Here is a 26,890-nt window from a genome sequence, read left to right on the forward strand (position 1 = left end):
AATGCAGAAATGCAACCCAGAAATGCAACCCAGAAATGCAGAAATGCAACCCAGAAATTCTAAGCCTGTGAGGTTCACCCTTGACCAGTGAGGGATGGCACTAATACTCCTACTTTTTGTCCCTGTGTGGACAGTTCTGAGAATCATTTTATAAATCTTCTCAGAAGGTCCGATAGAATCAAGCACCAGTTACCCAGGGCAGTGGTGTAGTTGAAAACATCCTCGTATTGTCTTTTCCTCCTTTACATTTTCACCTCCCAGCCCTCACTCCTATCCCTGGAATGACTTCCCAAATAAGCTACTATAAGTAAGCCTTTGTCTCAGGCTCTGCTTTCAGGGGAACCTAGATTAAATGAACAGAAAAGACTCCTGGAAATTAAAAACATGACAGCTGAAGTGAAAAAGTAGAAGTGGGAAAAGAAAAAATTGCAGAAATACCTCAGAAAATGGAGCCAAAAAGAAAAAAGAGGCAGAAAAAAAGGCAAGAGTAGATAGGAAAAACAGTTCAAGATTTGGATATAGGAATTTCCTAAAAAAGAACCTGGAGTGGAAGAAATCATCAACAAGATTATTTAAGAAATTTTTGCAAAATTAAAGGACATGAATTTCCAGGCTGAAGGGGCCTGCCTAGTGCCTTGCATGAGGGTGAAAGTAGACCAAATATCAGGACCTGTGATCTCAGAAGTTCAGTATAATGGTGATAAAGAACAGCTCCTATAAGCTTCCAGAGGAAAAAGGGGGAGAGGTCTTTTTTTTTTAATTAATTAATTTATGTATTTTTTACTGCTACTCTTCGTTGCTGTGTGTGGGCTTCTCAGTGCGGTGGCTTCTGTTGTGGAACAGAGGCTCTAGGTGCACGGGCTTCAGTAGTTGTGGCTCGCGGGCTCGGTAGTTGTGGCTCGCGGGCTCTAGAGCGCAGGCTCAGTAGTTGTGGCGCACGGGCTTAGTTGCTCCGTGGCATGTGGGATCTTCCCGGACCAGGGATCGAACCCGTGTCCCCTGCATCGGCAGGTGGATTCTTAACCACTGCACCACCAGGGAAGTCCCGGGGGTGGGGGGGGTGGTTCTTTAAAAGGATCAGAACTTTTAAAAGGATCAGATGCCTTTAAAAGGCATCAGAGTGGCTTTGGACTTCTCAAGGGCAATACTAGAAACTAGAATATGGTGGAGCAATGCCTTCAAAATTCTGAAGGAAAACTGTTTCCATCCTGATTAACTGTATTCATCCAAACAGTTAAAGGGAAATATTGAATAAAGACATTTCCCAGACACATTTAGATTAGGTTTTACTGAGGTGGCCCTCCAATCTCAGTATCTTGAAAAAAGTTTATTTTTTGCTCAAACTACAGACAGTTTGTGGCGCCTCAGCAAATCGCCGGGGGCAATAATCTACTCTACAATGTCTCAGAAATTTACCTCCCACATACCCTTTTTCAGGAAGTCATTCAAGGAGGTGTTCCTCTAAAATGGAATGAATCAAGAAAGACGAAGACATGGGATATAGGAAGTGGATACCTAACATAGGAGACAGCAGGAAGGAATCCCCAGGATGGTGGTGAAGGGGGAACTCAGATGACAGCTGTGCGGCAGGGATGGAGCCACCAGACCAGATCAGAGGTAGGTCAGAGGGCTCCTGAGGCACTTCTTTAAGAAAAGGAAAAAAATCTGATGTGAATGAATTTACTATGAAGGGATGTATTTAACTGATAGAGAGGTGGGTGGTGAAGTAGTGATCGGTACGCAGAAAACCAAGCAAATTTTAAAAATATTAATTCTAGGGAAAACATCATGTTACACAGGAAAAGAAAATCATAGTGATAGTAGCTTGGCCCTGAGTTGCCTTCAAATAATGAAAACACTGAATATTAAAATATAACTAAAATTGGGGGGAAGGAATACTGGGCGGTTGGAAGTTCCCTAGGGAAGTCAGTTGAAGAGCTAATTTCCTTATCTGTTGAAGTCTTCAACAGGTAGTGCCTAAGATGAAGTTAAAAAAGAAAAACACTTAAGTATACAAACATAAAAAGAATCAGTTAAAAGGGTTAAACCTGGTTTTTGCTCTTCAAGGAGAACAGGGGATGGAGGTGGGGGAAAAGGGCTGAAACTGCTGTTGTCTTAAAACCATGTAGAGCCAACTGAGGCTTCAAATGATTGACTCTGATTAAAATACTGAGTTTAAATAACAATCTCCCCCATCCTGGGCAAAACAAGAACGAAATGATTCTCATACTCAGATAGGGCAACGTCATAATGCAGTGTCCAATGCAGGCCCCTAGAGGGCTCAAGAGGGCCTTGACTTCCTTTGAACTTTGTGTATTAACTGCGTTTACAACTGGCTTCTTTACTAAATTCTTCTGTTGACTTTTGATCTTCATGAGATAATATTGTTGACCTTGAAGTCCTGGGAATATAGTATAGTCAGTGATCTTAAGAAACGTGGGAGAAAGTGGTCAGTGTGAAGTAATTTAAAAGAAATTTCAGATTGTTGAGTAAGAATGTATCCTTCCGCCTTTCTGTGGACATAGGAAAAGTGCTTTAAAAAATCCAACATTTTGCATCTTTCCTCTTCGTTTGCATCTTTTTGTAAAACTATGAAATCTATTTAAAACCTAAAATTTGGGCTTCCCTGGTGGCGCAGTGGTTGAGAGTCCGCCTGCCGATGCAGAGGACGCGGGTTCGTGCCCCAGTCCAGGAAGATCCCACATGCTGTGGAGCGGCTGGGCTCGTGAGCCATGGCCGCTGAGCCTGCGCGTCCGGAGCCTGTGCCCCGCAACGGGAGAGGCCACGACAGTGAGAGGCCCGTGTACCGCAAAAAAAACCCTAAAATTATTTTCTATTTGTGGTGACTCAGGACATATTACTTTATTTTGTCATTCTTGATAATCTCCCAAAAGATATCTTTGTAAATTATCTTGTCTATTGTACATGGGCAAGTTTCTAGAAACTGGGGGTTCCACTTGTGTTTCTTTATTGGTTGTTTTGTTGTGTTGACGGAAAAAATCAATAAACCAATCTACAATAGGAGTAGAAAAGAGTTTTATTTGAGCCAAACTGAAGATTACAGCCCAGGAGACACAGATTCAAGTAGCGCTTGAATTGTGTTCTGCCAGACTACAAAATGGAGGAGGCTTATAAAGGCAAAGACTGCAAAATTACAGGAGCTGTTTGTCAAGAATTATAATTGGAGCTGGCAAGAAGTAAGGTTGCCTGCCAAGGAAGGATTGGTTGTAGTCCCAAATGGTTGCATAGTTACAAGGGGAGACCTTGAGACCCTGAGGTTGCAGCTGGCAGCTATCAGATATTGTTTTGAGAACGGATGGTTGTGTCCTTGAGTCTGATACAGTTCAGAAAATTTAATTCTTAGTAATCCAGGAACGTGTCTGAAACAGTGTCCAAAATGGCCACTCAGCTCCATTTTGAAGGCTTGAACCACGGTTACTCCATTTTGATTTTTTAAAAGGCATTCTTTGTGTTAATGGTTAAAGCAGATGTACAATGCATGTTTCATAGGCCACAAACAAGCTGTTCTTAGCCTAAAGTTCAAGTTAAATCATGTATAAACCAGAATAAGTTCTTATACCTCACTATGTGAAAATCTCTTCCATTAGTTGGGGTAGCACCGTATGCTAACAGATGACTGTTAAATACGCTTGATTATAAAAATGATGAGAAATACAGGTATGAAATAATTCTGTGTAATTGATTTTCTTACAAAATGCTCTCTCTTTAGGGCATTTTGTAAAATAGCCATTTGGTATCCTCACCTCCAGTCTAAAGTCCCAGGGGATCTGTAATCTGTTCATTTTGAGGTAGATAACACTTTTGTGATGAGTAGCAGGTGATATGAGAATCTAACTCTAATAAAATACATACAGGGTCTCTGATGCAATCAATAATCTTTCACTTGGCATCTGAAAAGGAACTTACTGATAAGCATCCAGAGAGCAGAGAGTGCAAGGCAGGAGCCCCATGGTGAATAAACGTGAAGGAAAAGTTTGAGTGGAAGCAGAAGTAAACAGCAGTTTATTGGAACTGATATGAGCCTGGAATTGGGAAGAGTGCAAGTCATGCTTTAGAAATCTAGGGAGAAATGCAACGAATCTGGAGTGTCCGATGGCCTTAGAAAATAATATTTTTAAATGAATTTCTATTTTTATCTGTACATGGTTATTGAGAAATCAAATAATCAAGGCTTAGAATAAAATATAACAATCCCCTTCCCTCATTTTTCTCATTCTACTTTCAAGTCTTTCGGCATTTACCTCTGAATATCTAAATAAAATGCCTATAATGCATATTTCTTGGTTTGTCAATTTTAGACATGACCTATTGATTTTTTCTTACAATAAAGACATAAGTATTATACACCCGCCCCTACTGCTCCCACTGCATCCTCCCAAGATAGTAACAATAACTTTGTGTTAAATCAATAGTGGTTACCTAATGATGACTATGTAAATATGCCCACTACACAGCCAAGCAGTGTACCATGATTAGATTTGCTTTCTTGAACAACTTCCTGTTTTTCCTGTTGTTAATCATTTTCCTCCTTCACTTATTTTTCTATCTTCCTTTCCTTAGTTTTTTTTCCCTAAATAAGCCATCAGATCTGACAAATATCTGTTCATGTTATTTCCCAAAAAGTTAACTCAGTTAGTATATAATTTCATTTCTTCCCTGGAGACCTGCCTCCCAACCATTTGTCTTCCTCTTTCAATCTGGACAGGTTGCTTTCTAAGCCTGCTGCACAGTTGTCAGGCCAGGACTCCTATTGCTGCTCCTTTATTAGATGCCCTGTTTCCCAAATACCGTGTCTTCCCCTTTCATATTTTACCCCCTTGTTTTGCTGGAGCACATCCTCTAGTAATATCCCTAGAAATGGGTGCATGAGAAGTAAAAATATATTTAGTCCTTATATGTATGAGAATGTTCTTAATTTTCCCTCACACTTTATTATAGAATTCTTCTTTGGAGATAATTTTCCCACAACTTTTGAAGGCCTGGCTTCACTGTTTTATGGCATCCAGTGTTATTGCTAAGAAGTCTGAGGATATTCTGATTGTTGAGTCTTTGTGTTGACTATTTTTGGTTTTTTGGGTCCCCCCCAACCAAAGCTTTTAGGATCTTCTCTTTTTCTTTAGTATTCTGAAATTTCACAATGACTTGCATTGGTGTGTTCTTCTGGCTTTTTATTGTGTCTTTTTAATCTGGAGACTCCTGTGCTTTGGTTTGGGAAATATTCTTGGATTATTTCTTTAATAATTTCCTTCTGTCTATATTCTCTTTTCTCTCTTACGGAGCTCTTATTAGTCTGGTGACTTCCTGAATCGATCTTCTGATTTTTCTTTTCCTTTTTTTTTTTTTCTTCCACTGTCTATCTCTTTGATTTGTGTTCTATTTTTCTGGGAGAATTCCTCAACTCTATCTTCTGACCTTTCTCTTAAACTTTTAATTTCAAAAAGTGCATTCTAATTCTCTGCATGCTTCTTTTTTAATTGTGTCCTGTTCCTGCTTCAATTCATTTTTTATCTCTTTGAGGATATTATAGTTTCTTCTGTTACCTGTGAGCACTTTCTCTCTCTAGTTTGGACTCTGCCTTTTATGTGGGAGACTTTTGCCAGTGTCTGGTGATCTTTTAACGTTTAGGAGTGAGGTACTAAAACACCATTTGGAAGTTCTGTGTGCGTGGGGGGCAGCAGCCTGATTGACCTCAATGGAGGGTGGTCAGCTGGGGAGCCAGCTGTTTTGTTATGAGGCCCCGAGATGTCACTTTCTATCTGCGGCTGTTTTCTCCGGGACGGCTCATTTAGTTCAGAGGCAGATCCTCTGCTTCCTGCCTCAGGATTATTACCTGGGGACAGTGTTCTGTGAACCCGAGTGGGAAGGGGCTGAGGAGGGCCTCACAGGTTAATGGGAAGACTTTCACTTGGTTCTACTGGTTTCAGTCGGGTGCCTCATCCCTGTTCTACTTGGGCCTAGTGCCCCTGGGGTGGAAGCCTTTCAGTTCAATTTCCAGAAAATAAACCCCTGGTCAGCCACAGTGAGGGAGGACTGGTCACTGGCTTAGACTATGAACAAGGGACAGGAGATGTAAATTCTCCTTATACAAACTTTAAATTAATCCTCCTAGGGTTTTTTTTCCCCCCAATATGTGTGTGTGTGTGTGTGTGTGTGTGTGTGTGTGTGTGTGGTAAAATACACATAATATGAAATTTATCATCTTAACCATTTTTAAGTGTACAGTTAAGTAGCATTAAGTACATTCATTTATATTGTCATGCAACCATCACCACTACCCATTTCCAGAACTCTTTTCATCTTGCAGAACTGAACTTCTATACCCATTAAACAGCAATGCTCCACTATTGAGTCTTTGCCTTGCGTTCTTGGCACACCCAGCAGGAACATGCAGGGACACTCAAGGTCTGTGGCAGATGACCATTTCCCACACCATCACACCCCTGCCTTCAGAGACTCCCCATACCTCTAGCTCCTAAGACTTTGCAGGGCTCTAAGGCAGGGATTGGCAAATGTTTTCTGTATAAGGGTCAGATAATAAATATTTTAGGCTTTACAGGTAACTACTCAACTCAGCTATTGTATGAAATCAGCCATAGACAGTATGCAAACAAATGAGTATGACTGTACTCCAATAAAACTTTATTTACAAAAACAATTTACAAAAATAAGTTGTGGGTCCGATGTGGCCCATGGGCTATAGCTGAATGATCTCTGCAAGACTAGGGCAGGAATCTGCTTGCTTCTGGTTGTAGAAAGCTTTTTAGCTTTATCTGTTCTGCTAAGTCAATCATCTGACGTTTCATCTTACAAAACTCTGTTGACATTTCTCCGCTGCTGTTATCTTTTCTCCCAATCACTTTCTCCTGGTGGAATTTATAGCTTTTCTACCCCTCTGTAGTTATTTTCACGGCGTTTCCAGTAGGGAACTGAGATAAATGTACATGTTTATTTAACCCACATTTTTTAAAACTTTTAATTTCAAAATAATTTCAAACTTACAGCAAAGTTGTTGCAAGAATAGTATAAGGAATTCCCATATATGCTTTACCCAGAGTTACTAGTTGTTAACATTTTGTTGCATTTGTTTTGTAATTCTCTCTCTCCATATATATATATATATATATATATATATATATATGTAGAGTATATATAGTGTATGAAATGGAAGGACATTTCAGCCATGACTCCTTAAATAATTCAGTGTGTATTTTCTGAGATCAAGGATATTCACTTAGAATTCATTCTCAAAATCAAGATATTTAACATTAATATAATACTGTTATTTAATTTATAGACTTTCTTCAAATGTCCCCAGTAGTCCCAATAATATTCTTCATAGAAATGGTGTCTGGTCCAGGATCCAGTCTAGGATAGAGCGTTGCGATTTGTTTTTGTGACTCTTTAGTCTCCTTTCATCATGAACGTTTTTATCTGCCTTTCCTTTCCTTTCATGACGTTGACTTTTCTGACATTGACATCTTTGAAAAGTACAGGCCAGTTATTTTGTAGAATGTTACTTAATCTGGTGGGGTTTTTTTCCTGATGTTTCCTCATGATTAGATTTATATTATGCATTTTTGGCATAAAAGATGTTGTTTCCTTTCAGGAATCAGGAATTGATCTACAATTTTTAGCCAAGATTGTTCCCCCCAACACATTATTCTTCATTCTCCCTGATGTACCTGGAAACTCTCCAGAAGTTTGTACAGAAGAACAACCTTTGTTCTGACTTTTAAAAATACATAATTTATTTTAGAGATCACTTTATACTCATTCTTTCACTCCATAAACCTTTCAACAGCTTTTGACCAAAAGCTGAAATCTGATTGTCTAAATTTTGCCCTGCTGAGTTGGACTCAGTGCCTTATTTATTTACTAACTGTGTATATATAGACTGTACTTTGAAATATCTTGCACTGTCCTGGATTTCATATTCTAATACTGGATGAATATCTAACCAAGGAGGAGGATATTAGGATACAGGAGTGAGGAGTGAGGTTACAACCTCAGTGCAGTTTTTCTATATAAAAATAACAGTTTTCTTGAGATATAATTCACATACCATAAAATTCAATAATTCACATACCATAAAATTCATCCTTTTAAAGTGAACAGTTCAGGGCTTCCCCAGTGGCGCTGTGCTTAAGAATCTGCCTGCCAATGAAGGGGACACGGGTTCGAGCCTGGGAAGATCCCACATGCCACGGAGCAACTAAGCCCATGAGCCCGCGAGCCACAACTACTGAAGTCTGCCCACCTAGAGCCAGTGCTCCGCAACAAGAGAAGCCACCGCAATGAGAAGCCCGCGCCCCGCAAGGAAGAGTAGCCCTCGCCTTCCGCAACTAGAGAAAGCCCGCGCGCAGCAACGAAGACCCAACGCAGCCAAAAATAAATGTTTAAATTTATATAAAAAACTAAAGTGTACAATTCAGTAGTTTTTAGTATATTAACAGAGTTATGGTGATACACCATCACCAATATCTAATTTTAGAATGTTTTCATCATCACTGCAGTTTGAAGAGTAACAAATTTGAATCCCTTGGTAAAATGGCCAGAGGCAGAGCAGCTTCTGTCTGAAAGATGTGGGGGAGGGATGGAGGGAATCTCACAGGCTGCACGTTTTCAAGGAGCACAGAGATGCCAGAGACTGCAGGGATGAGAGAAGGCTTTTGTAGGAGGATGTGGAATTAAAGAACAGTAGGATTTCATGTTTGGATGCAGGAGAGCATCCTTTCCAGGCATGCTGCACGAGCAAAGGTTGGAGATGTGATTGAATTGAGTGTGTTTGTTAGCCAGGAACAGCCTCTCTTCACTGAAATGGAGAGTTCCTGGGCCAGGGTGAGCAGTAAGGTTGGAGGCCAAGGGGGTGAACTTTATCCTGACGTTGTATACAGGGTGACAGTCAGAAGTTTAATATCCCTGTAACAGGCCCTGGTTCTGGTCTGCTGGCTGTGATCTTGAGGATGCCGGGTGTTGAAACTGCATCTGTTAGCACATAAAAACGGTGTCGGAGGAGTTGTGAGGCGGTGACGAGGAGCGATGACAGAGGTGACAGGGTAGGTTTTCTAAGGATGAAGGTCTGGGGGTTAACGCTTGTTGCAGAAGTCAAGAACCAAGCATCCACTGGCCTGAGTGCCCAGCTTCTTCTGAACGGAAGCGGATTGATTAAGTGCTACTGTCCAGGGGTTGAACTACCGGTTGTAGACCTCATCCTCACCACGAAGACCTCTTTGGGTTTTGTTTGTTTTTGGTTTTGTTTTTACATCTTTATTGGAATATAATGGCTTTACAATGTTGTGTTAGTTTCTGCTGTATAACAAAGTGAATCAGCTATATGTATACACGTATCCCCATATCCCCTCCCTCTTGAACCTCCCGCCCACCCTCCCTATCCCACCCTCTAGGTGGTCACAGAGCACCGAGCTGATCTCCCTGTGCTATGCGGCTCCTTCCCACTAGCTATCTGTTTTACATTTGGTAGTGTATATATGTTCATGTTACTCTCTCATTTCGTCCCAGCTTACCCTTCGCCCCATCCGTGCCCTCACGTCCGTTCTCTACGAGTGCGATGAAGACCTCTTTGAATGGGTCGTACTTTCACCCAGACTAATGCTTCTCAGACTCTGTGTGTTGAAAGACAAATTTGTTTGTTTTTAAATTTCCCAATCTGTCCTGGACCAATACACGTGTAAAATACAATAGCAATGAACGGCTAGAAATATGAAACAAGTCATACAACGTGCAACCTTGGGGTTTGTTTTTTGATTCAGTGGACAAAGTTACTGCCTGAGTTACTAAACACTTTGGCTTCGTTTCTGTCCTCGGGTCCGCGGGCAGCACTTTGAGAGCCCTCTTCCAAAGCAGAGGCGGAGCTTAGGCAGGTGCAGAGATTCGCCCGGGTCGCTTAGGTAAGAGGGGCGGAGCGCGACTGAACCCGGGTCTCCCCGCCGCCCTGGGCCCGGCCCTGGCCCGCCCCTCTGGGAGGCCAAGCCGGGGCGGGGTCAGCGTGGGGTTGGCAGGGGACGCGCGGATAGGGAGCCGGGGAACCAGGGGAGCCAGAGCCGGAGGGACCGCGTACCTGCTGCCGCCGAGCCCGGGAGCCAGGAGCAGACGACCGTAAGCGCCCGGGGGCGTCGTGCGCAGTTTCCGGGGCCCGGGCGGCCGTGACCGCGCTCCCGGGGTGCAGGGGCGGATCGCGATCCCGCGGGCTTGGGGACGCTGTCGGCCGGCGCCGTCCGGCCAGGGCTGCAGGGAGACTTCCAGACAGGCCTCCGCTCCCGCCCGCTTCCCCGCAGCCCGCAGCTCCGTCGAGACCTAGGCTCCGAGCGCGCCGCTCGGCCCCCGCCCCCTCTGGCCCGCAAGCGTTCCGGGCTCCGGGAGAGGCCCGCGTGAGCCCTGCGAGCGGGCTCGGGCCAGCGTGGGAGAGCAGCGGGGCCCCGTTGCTTGGCTCTTCTGGAGAGTACCGCTTCCAGGGTGCGTCTGGGTCACGCAGTGCAACTGCACTTGTTTGTCACCGGAGTCCTAAAACCGATCTCAGGTCTCTTAGCTGAGACGTGCTCTCTCGCCATCTCCGTGCGCCGCTCCAGTTTTTCTCTCCCTCCCCTTGCTCTTCTCTCGGGAGAGAAGGCCAACCTGCTCAGCTCAGCGCACGGGAGAGGAAACCTGGGCCCGGGGTTAAGAGTTCACCATGTAGCAGGAGCCCAGGGATGTGATCAGTGTAAGCGCAGCAGAGACCCGAGACTCCTTTAGCCTCCCTCCCCGCAGGAAGCTGGGGAATTTAAGCCTCCGGCCCCTCACTTGCCCGGCCCTTCTGACGCCTTCGGGGTGGAGGCGCGGTCAGACTCTAACAATGTTGTGATCCTAGTTTTGACTTATTTTGAAGCTTCGTCCCCCACCCTCTTCACTCTCCTCCACTATATAAACTTCAGGCTCCACAAAGCCTGGGTGGGCCCCTGGCGCCCAGATGCGCAGACAGCCTTCTCTCTGCCCTGCCCCACCTCCCCACGCTGTAGCTCCGTGCCGGCTCCGCCGTGGAGTAGGGGGGGACCTCTGCATTCGGCACCTCAGCACCCAGTACATCGGATTTACGAGCTGTTGCGGGAAATTGCTGAGAGCATTGGGATTTATGCCTGTCTCAGTGCCGCTCCGCAGACTCCTCTGAATTCAGCATTAAAAATAAACTTTGGCAAGAAGAGGCACCGCTCCGGGAAGTAGCATTGTCTTCTGGTATGGTGGTTGCTTCCTTCAGGGAGTGGGGGCTTGGGGACATTGTAGCCTTTCACTAGCCCCAGCAGGTCTGATTTAGCAAAAAGCAGTTTTTCCTTCCCACATGTCCACACCTAGGCGTGGGCAGTGCGAGCGGACTGACCACTGTGTGTAGGCTCTGCCCCTGCACCGGGGCTCAGCAGGGAGCATGCCTTCACGGAGTCTACCGTTCTGCTGGGGGAAAGATGGACGATACGCACAATAGATGTGTAAAATATAAACTATGTTAGAAAGCGATGTGGGAGCAAAATACAGCACTGAAAAGAGAAGTGGGGGGGGCGGGTAAAAGAAGGCCCCCCTGAGAGGGGATATTTGAATAATACTGAGGAGTAAGGGGGTGGCAGACTGCTATCTGGAGTGATGGTGCACAGGTCAAGCAAGTGCAAAGGCCCCATGGCAGGCATGTGGCTGGCATGGATGAACTTTATATCTGTGTTTGCTGAGTGTGGGCCAAGCTGCCACCAGGGTCCTTTGGTGTGAGTGGGCTACTGGATAAACTTAACTGGCTCAGCCTGAGAACAAGAGGCTCCCCCCCACCTCCAGTTCCAGGAAAGGAAAGTCTTCCATGGGAAATAACTGCTCAGCAAGGCCGCCAGGGTGAACTTCAACACCACCTGCTCCAACCACATGCTCCCTGTGTAATCCCACCTGCCTCCCGGCTATCCCTTAAGTGCATGGGCTGGTACAGACTTATGGGAGTGGGCTGTCCGTGGTAAGAGACTGAATGGGGCCTCTTTGGGCAGAGGGACCTTTAGAGAAAGGGCATTGGATCACTGGAGGAAGTGGAGTGCCTCCCCCAGCCCCCTCCTGTAGTGTCCTCGTTCATGTCTGAGGTCTAAATCCAGCACCAGCTGGAGGGCACAGGGGGCCCCCATGTTATCAATACACGGTGACCCTCCCATCGACATAACCTAACATGCCCAGGCTTAGTGATTGCTGACTTGCACCTTGACTTTCCTTCCAGCATCCTGGCCTAGCCCAGACATGGGAAGGCAGGGGCTGCCCAGATTCCAGTTCTCCATCCTTGAGCTGAGATACTCAAAGACATGGAACCCAGCTGGGCTTACAAAATAAGGCAGGGCTCAGTGTGAGCTGCTCACTACTGCCGATGAAGGAGCCCAGAGCATACCCACTCATGCTGGAGTGGACACAGACAGAACAGGCCTGTGGTGACTTGAGGGGTCTTTAGGATCCCATGCTCAAAACCCACCTCTGATAGGACCCTACATCCCATCATAGTGATTCATTCCTTTGAGAGGTGATCCACAGTGATGTGGAAAGAGAATTGGCATAGGAAGAATATCTGGCTGGTGTCCCAGCTCTGCCAGTAAGTTCTGCTCTGGGAACCTCATCCATGAAATGAGGTTGGGCTATATAATCTGCAAGGCTTCTTACAGATCTAATATGTGATGATTCTGTGGTTAAGAATCCAAAGGGATCTTCAGAAAAGGAAAGAGGTTACTGGGCAGCTGTCAGTTTTGATGGGGCCTAGGTGGTCCTGCAGCCTACGCCGGGTTCGCTGCGGGCAGCGTCAAATAAGAGTGAAGGGCCTGGCCAGGGTGTAGGAGGCAAGACCCCAGGCAGAGGTCGAGGGCCCAGGGTGGAGGCAGAAGCGTCACTACCCAGGCCAGCTGGCCCCATGGGTCACCTGTGGGCTGCTGGTGGGTGGTTCTTGGCCTGAGCCTAGTGGTTTAGGAGCAGAGGCTCCAGGGGCCGTACGGTCAGGTGGGGAGGTTGCAGCAGGGAGATGGCACCCCAGCATTTCCCCCAAGAGGGAACCAAAGCTTTGCCAAGGATCCAGCCCCCACCCCCACCCCCTTCCCTGAGGAGGGAGTGCTGGACGCTCTCTTGTCAAGGAGAGAACGCTACGATCCTGCCCTTGGTTGCCTAAGTGAACACGCCATCGTGCAAACCAGGTTCAAACTGAAACTGCCTCTTCTGCCATCAAGGTTACAGTTGGCCCTCCGTATGCCTAGGCTTTGAGGCCGTGGATGTGGAACCCAGCCACACGGAGGGCAGGCTGTACTCTGCCGTTTATATAAGGGACCCGAGCATCCACCGATTTTGGTATCCGGAGGGTGCTGGGACCAATCCCCCACGGATACTGAGGAATGACTCTATGTTTACTTCCTGAGGGAGGTCATCGTTCATCCTTTGTCACCAGAGAGCAGCTATTTTCACTGTCTGAAGTCTAGCCTGTGAACATTCCTTTAGACAGGCTCAAGGACCTGGAGTGGAGTCTTCCTGTCCACTGGACCCCATGGTCTGTCTTGGCTTTGCTGTCAGGCAGCGGGTACCGTTCTCATGAGGAGCCATTTGAGTGCACAGTCCAACTACTGCTAAGCCACACCTGTTAGGCTCAACAGAAAGTGCTTGCGGTAGGAAAAAAAAAAAGCTCTTCTATTTGGGGATTTCAAGGACTTTCTGGAGGAATCTACAGCTAACCCACAAGTGGGAACCATGGGTCTTGTCCCGAGTCAAGAGCAGGAGTTTTTACTACCTTTAGCGTTTGGGAAGATTGATAAACAGACTGAATTAAAATATCTTCTTGGCACTTGCAAGCTGGGTTAACTTGGGCAAACTGTTTAGCCTCTTGGAGCTTCATTTTTAAATCTCTTTAAAACAGAAAACAACTATGCCTTACTTCTTAGGGTTATCGTAGCACGGGAGATGCTGTGCTTATGGAGTCTTCCCATCACCGTGTCCCAGTCCAGGGCTTCTTTGGGCTTCCTCAGAGGAGGTGGTGCTGCCCAGACACGTCCTCATGTTCTGGAAGGGTTCTGAGCGTCCCCGCCGTGGGCCTATCGGGCTGGCTGTAGCCAGGCTGTGGCCTGCGCTGTGAGCTCTGAGGGCTGCAGGAAGCCAGTGACCAGCAGCGGGAGTCCAGGTGCCTCTGAGCCAGAGACCCGTGTGGTGCTTCTCAGTGGCTGGGCGCGGGCCTTCCCCGAGGACCACCACCTCAGGGTGTCCCCCGGCGGCTCAGCCTGCGACTTGGCTTTCCAGGTGGCATGAGTGGCCTTTGCGATACTGGGTGCAACTTTCCCGTTGTACTACCCTTCTCGTTAGAACTGGAGAGACTTGGACCTTTTGGACAGTAAGAGAAACACTGATTCCAGCACCAAGCTCCATGATTAACCCCTGAGTGCCAAGGGCTCAGGGAAATCTGACGCTCTTACCAACTCTTTGGGAGAAAATGGATGTATTTTCCTGCTTTCCGGGTTTTCTGCCTGTGAACCAAGTTGTCGCTGTGAGGAGGCAGGAGCCGGCAGGCTGGCCACCAGGTGGGGGAAGGCGGCCCCCTGCCCTCGGCCGGGTCTGTGCCCCCTTCCCACAGGTGGGTCTCAGGGTCACGGTGATACTGTCAAGATGGAACACCTTAATTTCAGAGTTGCCCCCTGGACCTTTGGTTGAACTTCAGAAGTATTTTTAGCCTTTTTTGACTTTTTATTTCTTTTTGCAACCTAGACATTTCCACAAGCAAACTGACCCCACCAAGACACCAGCAACCCAGAATATTCCTCTGAGCTCAGACTCCAGTCCTTAGGGCTGCAGTACGTGAAGCACAGGGACCCTTTCAGTGCGTTTCAGACAATAAAGCCAGCTCAAGTGACTGTGCTGTGGCCCAGCTCGCAGTGCTATCCTGTTACACACTATTGAGGAAGCTTCCAGACCGGGAGCACGTCGCTGAGGAAAAGCAGACTTGGGGAGGGGAGGGAGGAGAGAGAGTGTGGTTAGTGGTGGAAAGGAAATCAAATCGGTGTATTATACACCTATATAATAGGCCCACGCCTATTATCTCCTGAAATAGGAGTCTTTCTCTCCTCAAATAGAGAATGTCACGTATTGAAATTCCAGGAAGGTAATGTTTTTTCCTCATAGGCAGTGAACTGTGTTCCACTTGGGTTTTTTCTCTGGTAATTTAAACCAGTGGACAACTTGACGGAATGCGAGATGGAAAGGATTCAAATGAAACTCCCAGAGCATGAGTGTGTGAACCCTGCAGGGTGGAGAGAGTCTGCTCCCCACTTGTGTTGTTTAACTAAAAGTCTGCATGGCAGCTTGTGTAAATGAGTTTGTGGTGGCCCCTGCTCCCCCAGCTCAGGGACATTTAAAATCTGTGGAGGTCAGCATCCCCTCTCTGAAGGTGCTCTGGGCCAGGCAGCCCACCCATATGATTCCCCCCCCTTCACCCATCCAGACCCTCCTGGCAGGTGCTGAGGCTGCCTTCACTCAGGCCCCAGAGCCGAGAGCCCCCTCCTTATCCTAGGCCATGCTTCCCTCACTTTCTGCCTTCCAGCCACACTGGCCTTCAGGCATCCTATCCGCCCTGGAACCCTCTGCCTTTCTCTCTTTCAAGGATCGCTTCTAACTTCCCTTCTTGTTGTTCAGATAACACTTCCTCAGGGAAGGTTCCCTCAGCTTCAGGGTAGGCCTCTCTCCCCGACCTTTAGTGTCCTCAGGATTTAAAAACAAAAAGCAAATGCCTGTGACAGCTGTTCCCTGTGTGGCCACTTTCCCTGAGTTCATTCAGTAAGGGATGTACTTTATTCCACCCATTTTGCAGGTGTGGAGACTGAGGCTTGGAGAAATGAAGACACTGGCCTAAGTTTACCTAGGCTATGGCTGGTAAGGGATAGGGCCAGGATTCAAAGCAGGCCCTGAGTGCCTGACCACCAGCCGAGCTGGCTCCTGAGTCCATAAAGATTTTCATCAGATCAGATCAGCAGTCAGTAATTGTATTCTTCCTGTCTGTCTATACAGGTGTGTATATGTGTGTGTGTGCGTATATATATATCTCGTTGGGGGCAGGGGGCGGGGGTGACCCTCCAGAGCATACAGTGATGTGCCTTCACTCAGGCCCCAGAACAGGGTTCCCCATAATAAGGCTGCCCCCCACGCTGTTTTTACTTTTTTACTTCCCCTTGTTTTTGCCTACAAACGACGTGTTTCTTTTCCTGCCAGGCTGCTCTCCCGGGGCTTGGTTCCAGATCTTTCAGGGAGATAAACATGGCCCTTGTCCCAAGTGCGGAGCATTCTAATCTGTCCAGCCCAGCTGACCTTGCCCATGGGCCTGGCCCACCCCAGCACCGTTGGCCACTGGGGTTCCGGGAAAAGCCTGTGGGTGGAGAGGCTGGTCATGTGCTGGGCTGTGCAGAGTTGGGGAGAGGCCCTTCACCCCGGGTATTCCCCCATCTCTCCTGGGCCAGAGCAGTCTCCGCTACAGTGAGCTTGCCTGGGAGTTTCGGGCATCGCTGTTGGGGAGCCCCTGGGAGCCCCAGGCTTTGGCCAGCCTTCGGTGCACGTTGCTTGGAGGGACGTTCCTGGTCTGGGTGGCCTTCCTTGACATGCCCACCTGGAGTGGAAGGGAAGCCATCTGTTTTCCCCTTTCTGCTGGATATGCCTCTCCCCAGAGAGGAGCAGCAAGGCTGGGTAGGGCGGCGAGGGGCCGAGGCCGAGGAAGCACACAGACCCCCAGCCCCGCCTTTCTCTGGCCTGGAGTCTGGGGGCACACAGTGTACCCCTCTGCCCCGCGCTTGTGGACCACTGGCTGACTACTTCCCCAGAAGGAACACAAGGTTATTATGCTCCTGAGTCTGAATCCCTGTCAGGAAGACATCAGACAACAGGCTGGAGGGAGGAATCCCCCATGCAGGCCACAGCTGGGCCTTCTCCTGGGGCTCAGGTCTGTGTCCACCCTCTCGGCCTCTTCTCTCTCTCTCTCTTTTTTTTTTTTGCTGTATGCGGGCCTCTCACTGTTGTGGCCTCTCCCGTTGCGGAGCACAGGCTCCGGACGCGCAGGCTTAGCGGCCATGGCTCACGGGCCCAGCCGCCCCGCGGCATGTGGGATCTTCCCGGACCGGGGCACGAACCCGCGTCCCCTGCATCGGCAGGCGGACTCTCAACCACTGCGCCACCAGGGAAGCCCTCGGCCTCTTCTCTTGAAGGACATTTGGGCATCCAGCCCAAGGCCAGGTACATGGTAAGAGTTGGAGTTAGCTAGTAGCTTTCTATGACTTGGGGAGCATTTTCAGATTGTGAGGTTCTCACCACCTGCCTGGGTCCGAGGGAGGAGACTCTCCGAGGGCAGGCTGGCTGGCGCACCCCTCCTCCCATCGTGGTCAGCAGTATCCTGAGGCTGAGCCTCATCTTTCTAGATCCCAAACCCTGACATTTACAGTGCGCCTGGGATACCGGCCCATCTCTACAAACTAGGCTCAGAAGTAGGTTGTCTATAATTCCTCAAGGAGAATTCAGCCATCTTTTTGCTCAAAAGGTCTGATCATTTTCAACGCTGTCATTCAAAGAACTTTTAAATTCATTCATTCAACAATTTTTTTTTTATCACAAGTCGTCAACAGCACTTTATTTTGTTCGAATGCTTCTTGTTGGCAGCTGCTACCTGTCCAGCGATTCTGTCCAGATCTCTCTGTCCCTGAGCTGTCAGTTTGTAGCCCCCATCTTGGTCCTTTCCCACCTTTTTCAGCCCCTCCAGGGCTTGGAGAACCCGACAGACCATGCTCTTGGAGCCTCTGCCGAAGTGGCTGGGCATGACACCGTTTCCCTGACACCCACCATAGATCTTGGTCACGGAGCCCCTGCCCCAGCCCCGGGGCTGCCCCAGAGATACAGGTGCCTTGCTGTGGAAGCAGCTCGTGTGTAGAACCTGTTCTTATCGTAGGGAGTGAGCTCTTTATGCTTGGCCGGCTTGACAGTGTCCACCCGTTCAGGGGCTTTCAACTTCCTGGACTTTCTGAGGAAGGCTGCCAGGGCTCTGACGAACTCCCGCTGGTTCACGTCTTTTACAGTAACTCCAGGCATCGTGCAGCCTGCGAGCTGCCAGCCAGGGGAAAAGGCCATTCAACAAATATTTACCGAGCATCCAATAAGTGCCAGGCACTGGGGACACAGGGGAGCCAAAGCAGCCCTAGTCTCTACCCTCAAAGAGCTTCCTTCCAGTGGGGGAGACCCCTACCAGTCACATAACGTCATGGACAAACGTGACAGTGACGAGGGGTAGGAAGGAGAGGTGTGTGGTGCTGAAATAGGCTTGGAGGAGGGACACGATCTGAAATCGGAAGGATGAACGCAAGTTAAGGAGCTGAGAAGGGACGGGAAGAGCGTTGCAGACAGAGGGAACCAGCATTTCCGCGAAGCCCTGCAGCCGGAGGGAGCAGGTGAGCACACACGCCTGAAAGGACATGGAGGTCAGGGCTGAAGCCTGGGAGGGGTGTGGGCAGGTCAGACCACACAGGTCTTGAAGGTCACCTTAACCAGCGTTGCTTTGTCCCCAAAGTAGCAGGAAGCTATTGAAGAGTTTTAGCAGGTGGTGCGACAGGGTCAGATTTGCATTGCCAAAAGATCGCTCTGGCTACAGAGTGTATTGGTGGGGGGGGGGGGGGCAGAGCAGGGGTGAGTGGACCGGCTGTAGTCCAGGGAGAGACGGGCACCTGGGCACCTGGGCGGGGTGGTGGTGGTGGAGAAGGATTGGGGATATAAGTTGGGAGGTAGAGCTGCCAGAACTTGCCGAGAGATTGGATGTGGATGAGACAGAGGAGGGGGCTTTCAAGGACATCGCCCGGGCTTTTGGCTTGGCAGATGGAAGGTGGCTACTGCCAGCTACAGTGAGAGGGAACCCAGAGGAAGACAAAGTTTAGGGAGACAAGTGCAATTTCAGATGCACTGGAGGAGGTGTTGAGACATTGAGGAACTATGGACTTGGCCGGTGGGTGCCTGGGTCTGGAGCTCAGAGGAGGTCTGGGTTAGAGATGCTCATGTCTGTCATCTGTCCAGAGGTGGCAGTGGGAGCCATGTGCACAGAAAGGACAGCCCCGTTTGGACACCAGTTCTTCGGCAGCCAGTGTTTCTCCCACAGCCCAGCCAGCTTTCCTTACCCTGTTTCACATGTTCGCCAGGCCCCCGGCCCTCAGATGCCCATGGGTTTCTGAGTTTCCGGATTCCCCTTTGTCTCCAGGGCTTCTTGGCCCCTGGGAAGTCACAGCTCAGCTGCTGAGTGCATTTGTCCAGCTCTGGTGCTGCGAGGTGTCTGACTCACTGTTGGAGCTGGATCACAGGGAAGACTCACTCTTGTGGTTGTCCATATATTTTAAATGTATAATTATTTTGTTTTGGGGTAGATAGTACATGCATTTGGTAAAAAGAATTTTTTTTTTCAACATGCAAAAGCATATTCAGTGAAAGTTTGTTTCCTCTCTGCTGTCTTTTGAGAACATACCTTTATGTGATTGGGGCAGCAGGAAAATGTTTATTTATCATCTAAATGTTCCAGAGATGGAACAGTAATAGAGCACTGAAAATTTTGAAGACTGGGCATTTGTTCTTAAGAGTGTGTGCCCTGGGGGAGCTTGATATATTTTCTTTCCGCCCTGACTTTCTCAGTTAGTTGGGATTATGTTAGGCTTTATATAATAGAAAACTCAAAATAACAATGGATTAAACAATATAGAAGTTTATTTTCCTGTCATACAAAGGAAGTTTGGGAGTAAGCAGTCCAGGCCTGGGCTGGTGGCTCCATGGTGAATGCAAGATCCTTCCATCATCTCTGATTTCCATCCTCAAGATCACTTCATGGTCCAAAATGGCTACCAGAGTCCAGCCATCATGTCTGAGTCCCAGGAGGCATGAAAAGAAAGGGGAAGGGCACACAGTTTCATCGTACAGAAAAATCCTCCCCAAGTAACAAAGCATAAGGAATAGAGGTGGTCTGGGGAAGGGGGGGTTGTGGGTCTGGCTGTCATTATTAGAATCCTGCCACATTTCCCCTCCAACCCCACCCCCTTTACTGGCTGTGATCTCAGACGAGTTACACAACCTTGGTTTTCTCATCTGTAAAGTGGGACTGTTGTGAGGATTAATGGGTCAAATGATACAAAGTGCTCACAGCAGTGTCCGAGGAAGCCCTCCCTAAGATGCCTGTTACCCTCAGGCCTTGAGCCCACTGGGGTAAGAGTTCAGGGGCAAACATAAATACACACTGCGATGGGGTCAAGGGCGGCTCACGGACAAGAGATTTTGCGGGCTCCTGAGGGAGGAAGAGCAGGGTTCTGATGGGGGAAATGGAGGGTTGTCCCAGGATTTGGAGGTCTGTTTGTGGGGGACAGAGAAACTGCCTTGTATGGCTCCAGGCTCCAGAGTCGGGGTGCCTCCTGGGGCTGGCTAGGAGTTTAGCCTGTAGCTTGCAGGCTGTGAGGACAGATTATGGAATTTCTCCTCCCTGGGAAAAGAGGGTTGGTAAAACGTGATAGTTAGGCTGCTGAGACTTTCACAGGCCTGGCTGTGGGGGCAGCAGGCCCCCCTGGAACTGTAGCATTTTCTTCAAATTTCTAACTGGGATCTTGGACACCATGGATGTGGAGTCATGGGTCCACCCTTCCCCCTGAGGGTTACAACCAGGAGGGCAGCTTGGGGAATCCAGCTTTCTGCACGGGACCAACTTACCAGTCTGTGTGCAGAGAGAGGCTCTGGGATTGTCTGCTCACCTTGGAGATGGCATTTTCTCTTTGCTTCTTGATCCTATAGAAGGGCCACAGTCCCTCCCACCTCGGTCAGGCCCAAGTGTTTATTCAACAGCTGTTGGTGAGATTCCTGCATCTGCCAGAACTGGGCTCTGTGCTCACTGGGATACCTTGGGGAGCAAGACAGATAGCCAGCCTTCTTAGAGTTTATAATTCAGTCTAGAGCAAAGGTTCTCAGAGTGTGGTCCCCGGACCACCAGCAGCAGCATTACCTGGGAACTAGTTAGAAATGCAGATTCTCCGGCCATACCCCAGATCCCTTGAATCGTTTAACAGCTTCTCAGGTGATTCTAACACATCCTGAAGTTGGAACCGCTGATCTGCAGCATGGGTTCTGCACTGAGGGCAATTTCCCTCCCAGGGAACATTCGGCCATATCTGGAGATATGTTTGGTTGTCACACGGGGCGTGGTGGGGTGGGGGTGGGGGTAGGGGAGGAGGTGGAGCTGGTATTACTGGGTAGAGGCCAGGGATGCTGTTAAACACCCTACAGTGCACAGGACAGGCCTCATAACAAAGAACTATCTGGTCCAAAATGTCAGTTGTGCTGAGGTTGAGAAGCCCTGCCCTAGAGCAGTTACAGTAGAGGGCAGCGAGGGCAGTGGTCCTTTTCTCCCTTTGTTCCAGATGTGTTGCTCCCTGGCCACATGACCTGGGGTGAGTCACGGCCACCCCTGGCCTCAGTTTCCCCAGCTATGAAGTGAGGGGGGTGAACTCACGTTGCTGAGTTCCTCTTTAGCTTGGAGGTTCAGTAGTTCCAACCTAGCAACTGGCCGACCCAGGGAGGTTGGGCTGATGCAGCCCTACTCTTCATCTCAGGTGCCAACTGGCCTAGAGAGGCCTTGGGGGAGGGGAGGCAGGTAAGGGCTGTGTCATCTGCCTAGTGCTACCGCCTCCGCAACCCAGGCTGCGGCAGCCAGAGTCCAGCTGGCCTTGGGTTTCCCGGTGAACGGTGCTTCTCCCCACTGGGGGAGATGGGGAGTCCAACCCCAAGGAGCCCGCCCTGGGGAGGAGAGTCACCAGCTGGCTCCACGCCCTGGCCTGCACTGTTCAGGGAGCTGGGCAGGCAGAGCGGCGCCTTCCCTCCTGAGCCTCAAACTTCCACTTTCCTCATACTCTAAGTAAACGAGCAGTCCTGGCCAAGGAGGGCCGGAGGCCTGAGGGCAGCCGCGGCACCCGGGTAGCCGTCCCGCCGGCGCCCTGCACGCCCAGACTCTTCACGCCCCGGGGGTGGGCGTCTCGGCTCTCCCTCCCTACCAGGGAGCGTGGGGGCGGAGTTAAACCTAAGGACGCAGGGGGCCCCTGAACTCTGATTGGTCGGACTCTGAGGCCCCGCCTCTTCTCGGAGCTCGCTGACCTCCTTCCTCATGGACCCGCAGCTCCTGAGCACCAGCAAGGGCAAGCAAGGTCTTGTTTATTATTTAATTTTTCGGGAAAAAAATGTGCAGGCCTGAGAGACCCACTCGGGTAGACGGCCGCGGCCCGCGTGCAGTCGTGGCTCCTGTGCTCTGAGGGTCCCAAAGAGCAGGTATGAAGGCTTGAGGCTGAAAACATGCTGAAGGGAGACAAGATGCGATGGGGGCGGGGTTGGCAGGAGCAACATGCCCAATGACAGACAGGGAATGAATGCTTTGACTACAAATTCTAATCCTCACAAGTGCGATGCGATTTGGGGCAAGTTCCTTGCCTGCTCTGACTCTTACCTTAGGTGAAAAGGAAAGTCAAGTTCAATGAATTTTGACTCCTTAGTGGGTGGATTTGTATGGGCCATGGTTTATCACATCCCTGGAAAACCCACCTGCAGACAGTCAATACCTGTTACACCTGGCTAACCTACAGCGCCTTACTTCGTGTGCGTTTAGTGCCCGCTATTAAATAAAGGGCGGTTAATAGGTGGCAGATTAACACACTGCAGTAAAGCTCGCTTTGTAATCTGAGATCAGTGGCTCTAAAGCGCCCTCCTTGAGCCAAGGACTAATATTCTTATTATCTTAATTAGGATGCAAGAGAAAGGGCTTTAAACTTTCTCCTTGAATCTGTTAATGTTGCTCTGGGCTGTGGCCCATCATGGTGCCCCTTGTCCTGGTTTCCTGAATTTAGATGCAGTGCTTGAACACTGATCATTTCAACATTCTCTCTCGTGGTTCTGTTTGCTGTCGAAGTCCGGGGACATAACTACGCTGCACACACATCAGATCTGCTAAGTTGGTAGGACCCAGCAATTGTTAAAAGGCAGTGGTGGGGGGCTTCCCTGGTGGCGCAGTGGTTAAGAATCTGCCTGCCAATGCAGGGGACACGGGTTCGATCCCTGGTCCGGGAAGATCCCACATGCCACGGAGCAACTAAGCCCATGTGCCACAACTACTGAGCCTGTGCTCTAGAGCCCGCGAGCCACAACTACTGAGCCCACATGCCACAACTACTGAAGCCCGCACGCCTAGAGCCCGTGCTCCACATCAAGAGAAGCCACCTCCATGAGAAGCCCACACACCGCAACAAAGTGTAGCCCCCGCTCACTGCAACTAGATAAAGCCCACGCACAGCAACGAAGATCCAATGCAGCCAAAAGAACCCCTAAAAAACAAATAAATTAAAAATTAAAAAAAGGCAGTGGGGAGTGAGGGTGGCGCCTGCAGCCGCCCCACCTCTCCTGCAGGCCCCTAGCTCCACAGCTCTGCTTCCCTGGCTGCTTCCCAAGGAGCTGATCAAAGGGTGAGAACTCAGAGCTCATGTGGACAAGTGAAAGCACTGGGATAATTCTATGCAGAAAAGGGAAAGTTGGGCATTTATATCCCAGCAGCAAGTGACAACTGTGCTCTTGGCCTCTCTGTGCTTGACAACATCCTGCAAAATTTATCTTATTTACTTCTACCGTGTATGCTGATTTCACAGATATTGGCAAAGTGCCTTTCTGGGCAGGCATTATGCTGGACACTGGGGTCAGGGCAGGGACCAGGATAGACACAGTCCTTGCCTTCCCAGCTCCAGACTATTGTGTCGTGACCCTCCCACTGGGTGAACTGTGTCCATCTGCTCCTGCTGCTGGGGGCAGCTGTGCTCTCTGCCTTCTGCCTTTTCCCACATGCTCCCCAGTGCCCCACAATCCCTAAGCCTAGTCCTGCCTTCGAATGCCACAGAGACTAGCAGCTGGCTTTTCTCCCTGTTCTCAAAGGGTAGGATTTCCTGGGAGGGACAGAGCGTCTCTCTGTGGGAGGCGGGAGAAGCCTGTGCATGTTTTCTTTTCTTGGCAGGAGCAAACCTCAGAGCCTCAGCAAGCCCCCAGCAGAGTCCTGTGGCAGATAGAGGGCACCCTAGGGTGGGTTTGCTAGCAGCGTCCTCCTCCTGCCCCAGTTTTCCAAGGGAGAGTCCGGATGGGCCTGGGAAGTGGATCTGCTGAGGCCTCACCTGAGATCCATGCTTTCTCCTCCGATTGGGTCCTGACTGCCCTGCATCCAGCAGACCCTCTGCTGGCTCAGGCCCGAGGACGGTGCCCGTATTCACTCACATTTCTCTGAATGTGAACCTTCGGGGGTTTACTTCCCCTGGGAATGTGCAAGATGAGGAGCTAGATAATAATGCTGGACCAGTGTCAGCCTGGTATTGGTTTGCAGGAACTAAGTTCTTTCTTCCCCTTCTGAGAAAAAAGCAGGGGAATCAGACTAATGAGGGTTAAAAGAGCTGAGTTGATATGAAATGTAATAGGCAAGTCTATAGAGGCAGAAGGTAGATTAGTGGTTGCTTGGGGCCTTGGGTGGTGTGAGGGCCAAAGCAGGGTGATAGCTAAAGGGTACAGGGTTCCTCTTTGTGGTGGTGAAAATGTTCTAAAATTGTGGTCATGGTTGCACATATCTGTGAATATACTAAAGACCACCGGGTTGTACACCTTAAACAAGTGAATTACATGGTATATGAATTATATCTCAATAAAGCTGTTGACAACCAACTGAGATATGTAGCCATGTTTGGGCCACTGAACACTCCCCCACCCCGAATGAACTTAACTTCCCAGCTCTTCACACCTCCCCTCTTACCCCTATGGGTACCCTGAGGACAGACCCCCCCCTCAGAGAGAGACAGCAAGGGGCAAGCATGGCTCTATCTCCTCTCCTGAGCCCACCACTCAGAGAAGTCCCTGCGCCTCCCGTTGGGGAGGGTGTCACGAGGGTGGAGAGAAGCTTCTCCGAAGCGTCTGGAGCCAGAGGCCCCTCAGAGAACCATGAGGCCTCAGAAATGCAGGCCCACCACCCAGGGCTGTGCGGAAGCCAACACAGCTTCACCTTTTCCAAATTTGACTCATGAATTTCATAGCTCAGTAGGATTATGGGTGATTTTTGTGTCTTTTTCTGTTGTTTTCCAATTTTTCCATACTATGCTTATAATATTATTTTTTTCAGGTCAAAAGTACCTAAAGTCGAGGGTTGGGTGGGAAAGAAGTTGGGGATCTGGCGTTTCCGGCCAGAGGTCAAGGTGGATTCTATCCCCCTTGCAGGAGTCATGTGGCTGGAAATACTCCTCGCCTCAGTGCTGGGCTTTGTCATCTACTGGTTCGTCTCCAAGGACAAGGAGGAAACTTTGCCACTTGAAGATGGATGGTGGGGGCCCGGGGTGAGGCCCACAGCTGGGGAGGACGAGAGCATCCGCCCATTCAAGGTGGAAACATCAGACGAGGAGATCAATGTAAGGCATCTCTTTCCAGAGGAGGGAGCAGTGGGGAGGGCAGGGAGGTCCCTTCTGGGGCTGCGCCTCAGGCTGGGGCTGGGATGGGGAGGGGCTTGGGAAGTGCTCCTCTGGGGGGGGTGTTTTTTCGCCTACTCTTCTCCCACTGGGCTCTCCCGCTCTGCCCACTCATCCCTTCAGCTCCTTCCCTCCCCTGTTTCCGCCTTCCCCTTCCCAAGGCCCCAGCAGTACCCAGGCCGGCAAGTGGGTGCCAGCCGGACCCAAGGGTCACAGAAAGCATCTGGTTTTGCCTCCTTGGTGCCCCACCTGAAACCCTGGGAGTGAGCTTGTCGGCTCAGGGCCTGGGTGGAGATCGTGAGTGAGAAGCAAGGCCGTGGTGACATAAATGCTGCTGCACAGAGAACCTGGCACCGGGCCTTGTAGTCACATGCAGTCCCTGCGGCCATGCAGAAAGTGAAGCTCAGAGAGGCAAAGCAACTGACCCAAGGCGACCGAGATAATAAGCAGAGGGTTTAAACTCAGATCTGTCTAACTCCAAAGCCTAGGCCTGTCCTCTGCACGGGGCTGGAATCAGGATGGATGGACATGATCGTGGGGTGGGCTGATCTGAGAGCAAGGCTTGAGCAGGGCCAGGAGGGTGGGTGGGACCTACTATGTCCCTACTCATCCTTTTTTCATTTTGTGGGTGTGGGAGCACCTACTGTGTGCAGGCCCTGTGCTGGGTGCTTAGAAGAGGGAGAGCCTTCCCTCAAAGAGCTCCTAGTCCAGCAGTTGAGAAATGTGGACAGAGAAACGTTAATGATTAATAGAGATAAATGCGGTAAGAGGTGCCGATAAAAAGTCATGGGAGCGCTCAGGAGGATGGGATTAAAGAGCGGAGACAGCTGTACCCAAGAGAAGCCAGACTGAGGCTCCCTTGGTAGCACTTGACGAGGTGTCGCTATTGAGGACAGAGGCTGAGCCCTGTCGATACCTCCTTTAGTGGGTTCCTAGGCTCAGCGTCTGACATTCCTAAAATCTGTGTGGAGGTTACTGCAGTGCTTGGGAGGACACTCTGGGAAGGGTAACACTTGAGAGGCTCCGTGGACCAACTTGAACTTCCCCAGCTGGAGCTGCTCTTTCAGCTTGATGCACGCCTGACCGTGAGACTTGTACCTTCTCTCCGGGTCTGTCATTTTTATCCTAACTGAGTTAGGATATACTGTATCGTTCAGTGCTGCGTATCAGAGTCAGCAAATCCATCCTGCCACCTGTTTTTTTTTTAATTAATTAATTAATTTATTTATTTATGGCTGTGTTGGGTCTTCGTTTCTGTGCGAGGGCTTTCTCTAGTTGTGGCAAGCGGGGGCCACTCTTCATCGCGGTGCGCGGGCCTCTCACTATCGCGGCCTCTC

The 26,890-nt window shown here is 49.5% G+C and overlaps 2 protein-coding genes and 1 pseudogene across 4 annotated transcripts in view; 2 read left to right on the forward strand and 1 right to left on the reverse strand.

Annotated features, from left to right (window-relative positions):
* SRP9 (signal recognition particle 9) overlaps positions 1-6,187 on the forward strand; it is a 32,064-nt gene extending 25,877 nt beyond the window's left edge. The window contains exon 5 of the transcript XR_016392113.1: positions 1,438-6,187. The gene's annotated coding sequence lies outside the window, so the exon portion shown is untranslated. The remainder of the gene's footprint in view (positions 1-1,437) is intronic.
* Positions 1,532-26,890, forward strand: part of EPHX1 (epoxide hydrolase 1) — a 43,856-nt gene continuing 18,497 nt past the window's right edge. Inside the window, exons 1-2 of one of the 3 annotated variants that reach the window (XM_022579332.3) lie at positions 1,532-1,617; positions 25,309-25,496. In XM_022579332.3, the coding sequence (XP_022435040.1) occupies positions 1,593-1,617; positions 25,309-25,496 (213 nt within the window). In that variant the 5' untranslated portion in view covers positions 1,532-1,592. Of the gene's footprint in view, positions 1,618-9,810; positions 10,138-22,103; positions 22,348-25,308; positions 25,497-26,890 lie in introns of those variants that run through there. The other 2 variants (XM_022579333.3, XM_022579334.2) reach the window with 2 other exon arrangements.
* Positions 17,590-18,153, reverse strand: LOC149750427 (small ribosomal subunit protein eS19 pseudogene; annotated as a pseudogene).

The sequence above is a fragment of the Delphinapterus leucas genome, chromosome 1 (assembly GCF_059928025.1).
Source record: "Delphinapterus leucas isolate spDelLeu-1000000601 "Yukka" chromosome 1, BTC_Dleu_Yukka2, whole genome shotgun sequence".
Taxonomy (NCBI): Eukaryota; Metazoa; Chordata; class Mammalia; order Artiodactyla; family Monodontidae; genus Delphinapterus; species Delphinapterus leucas.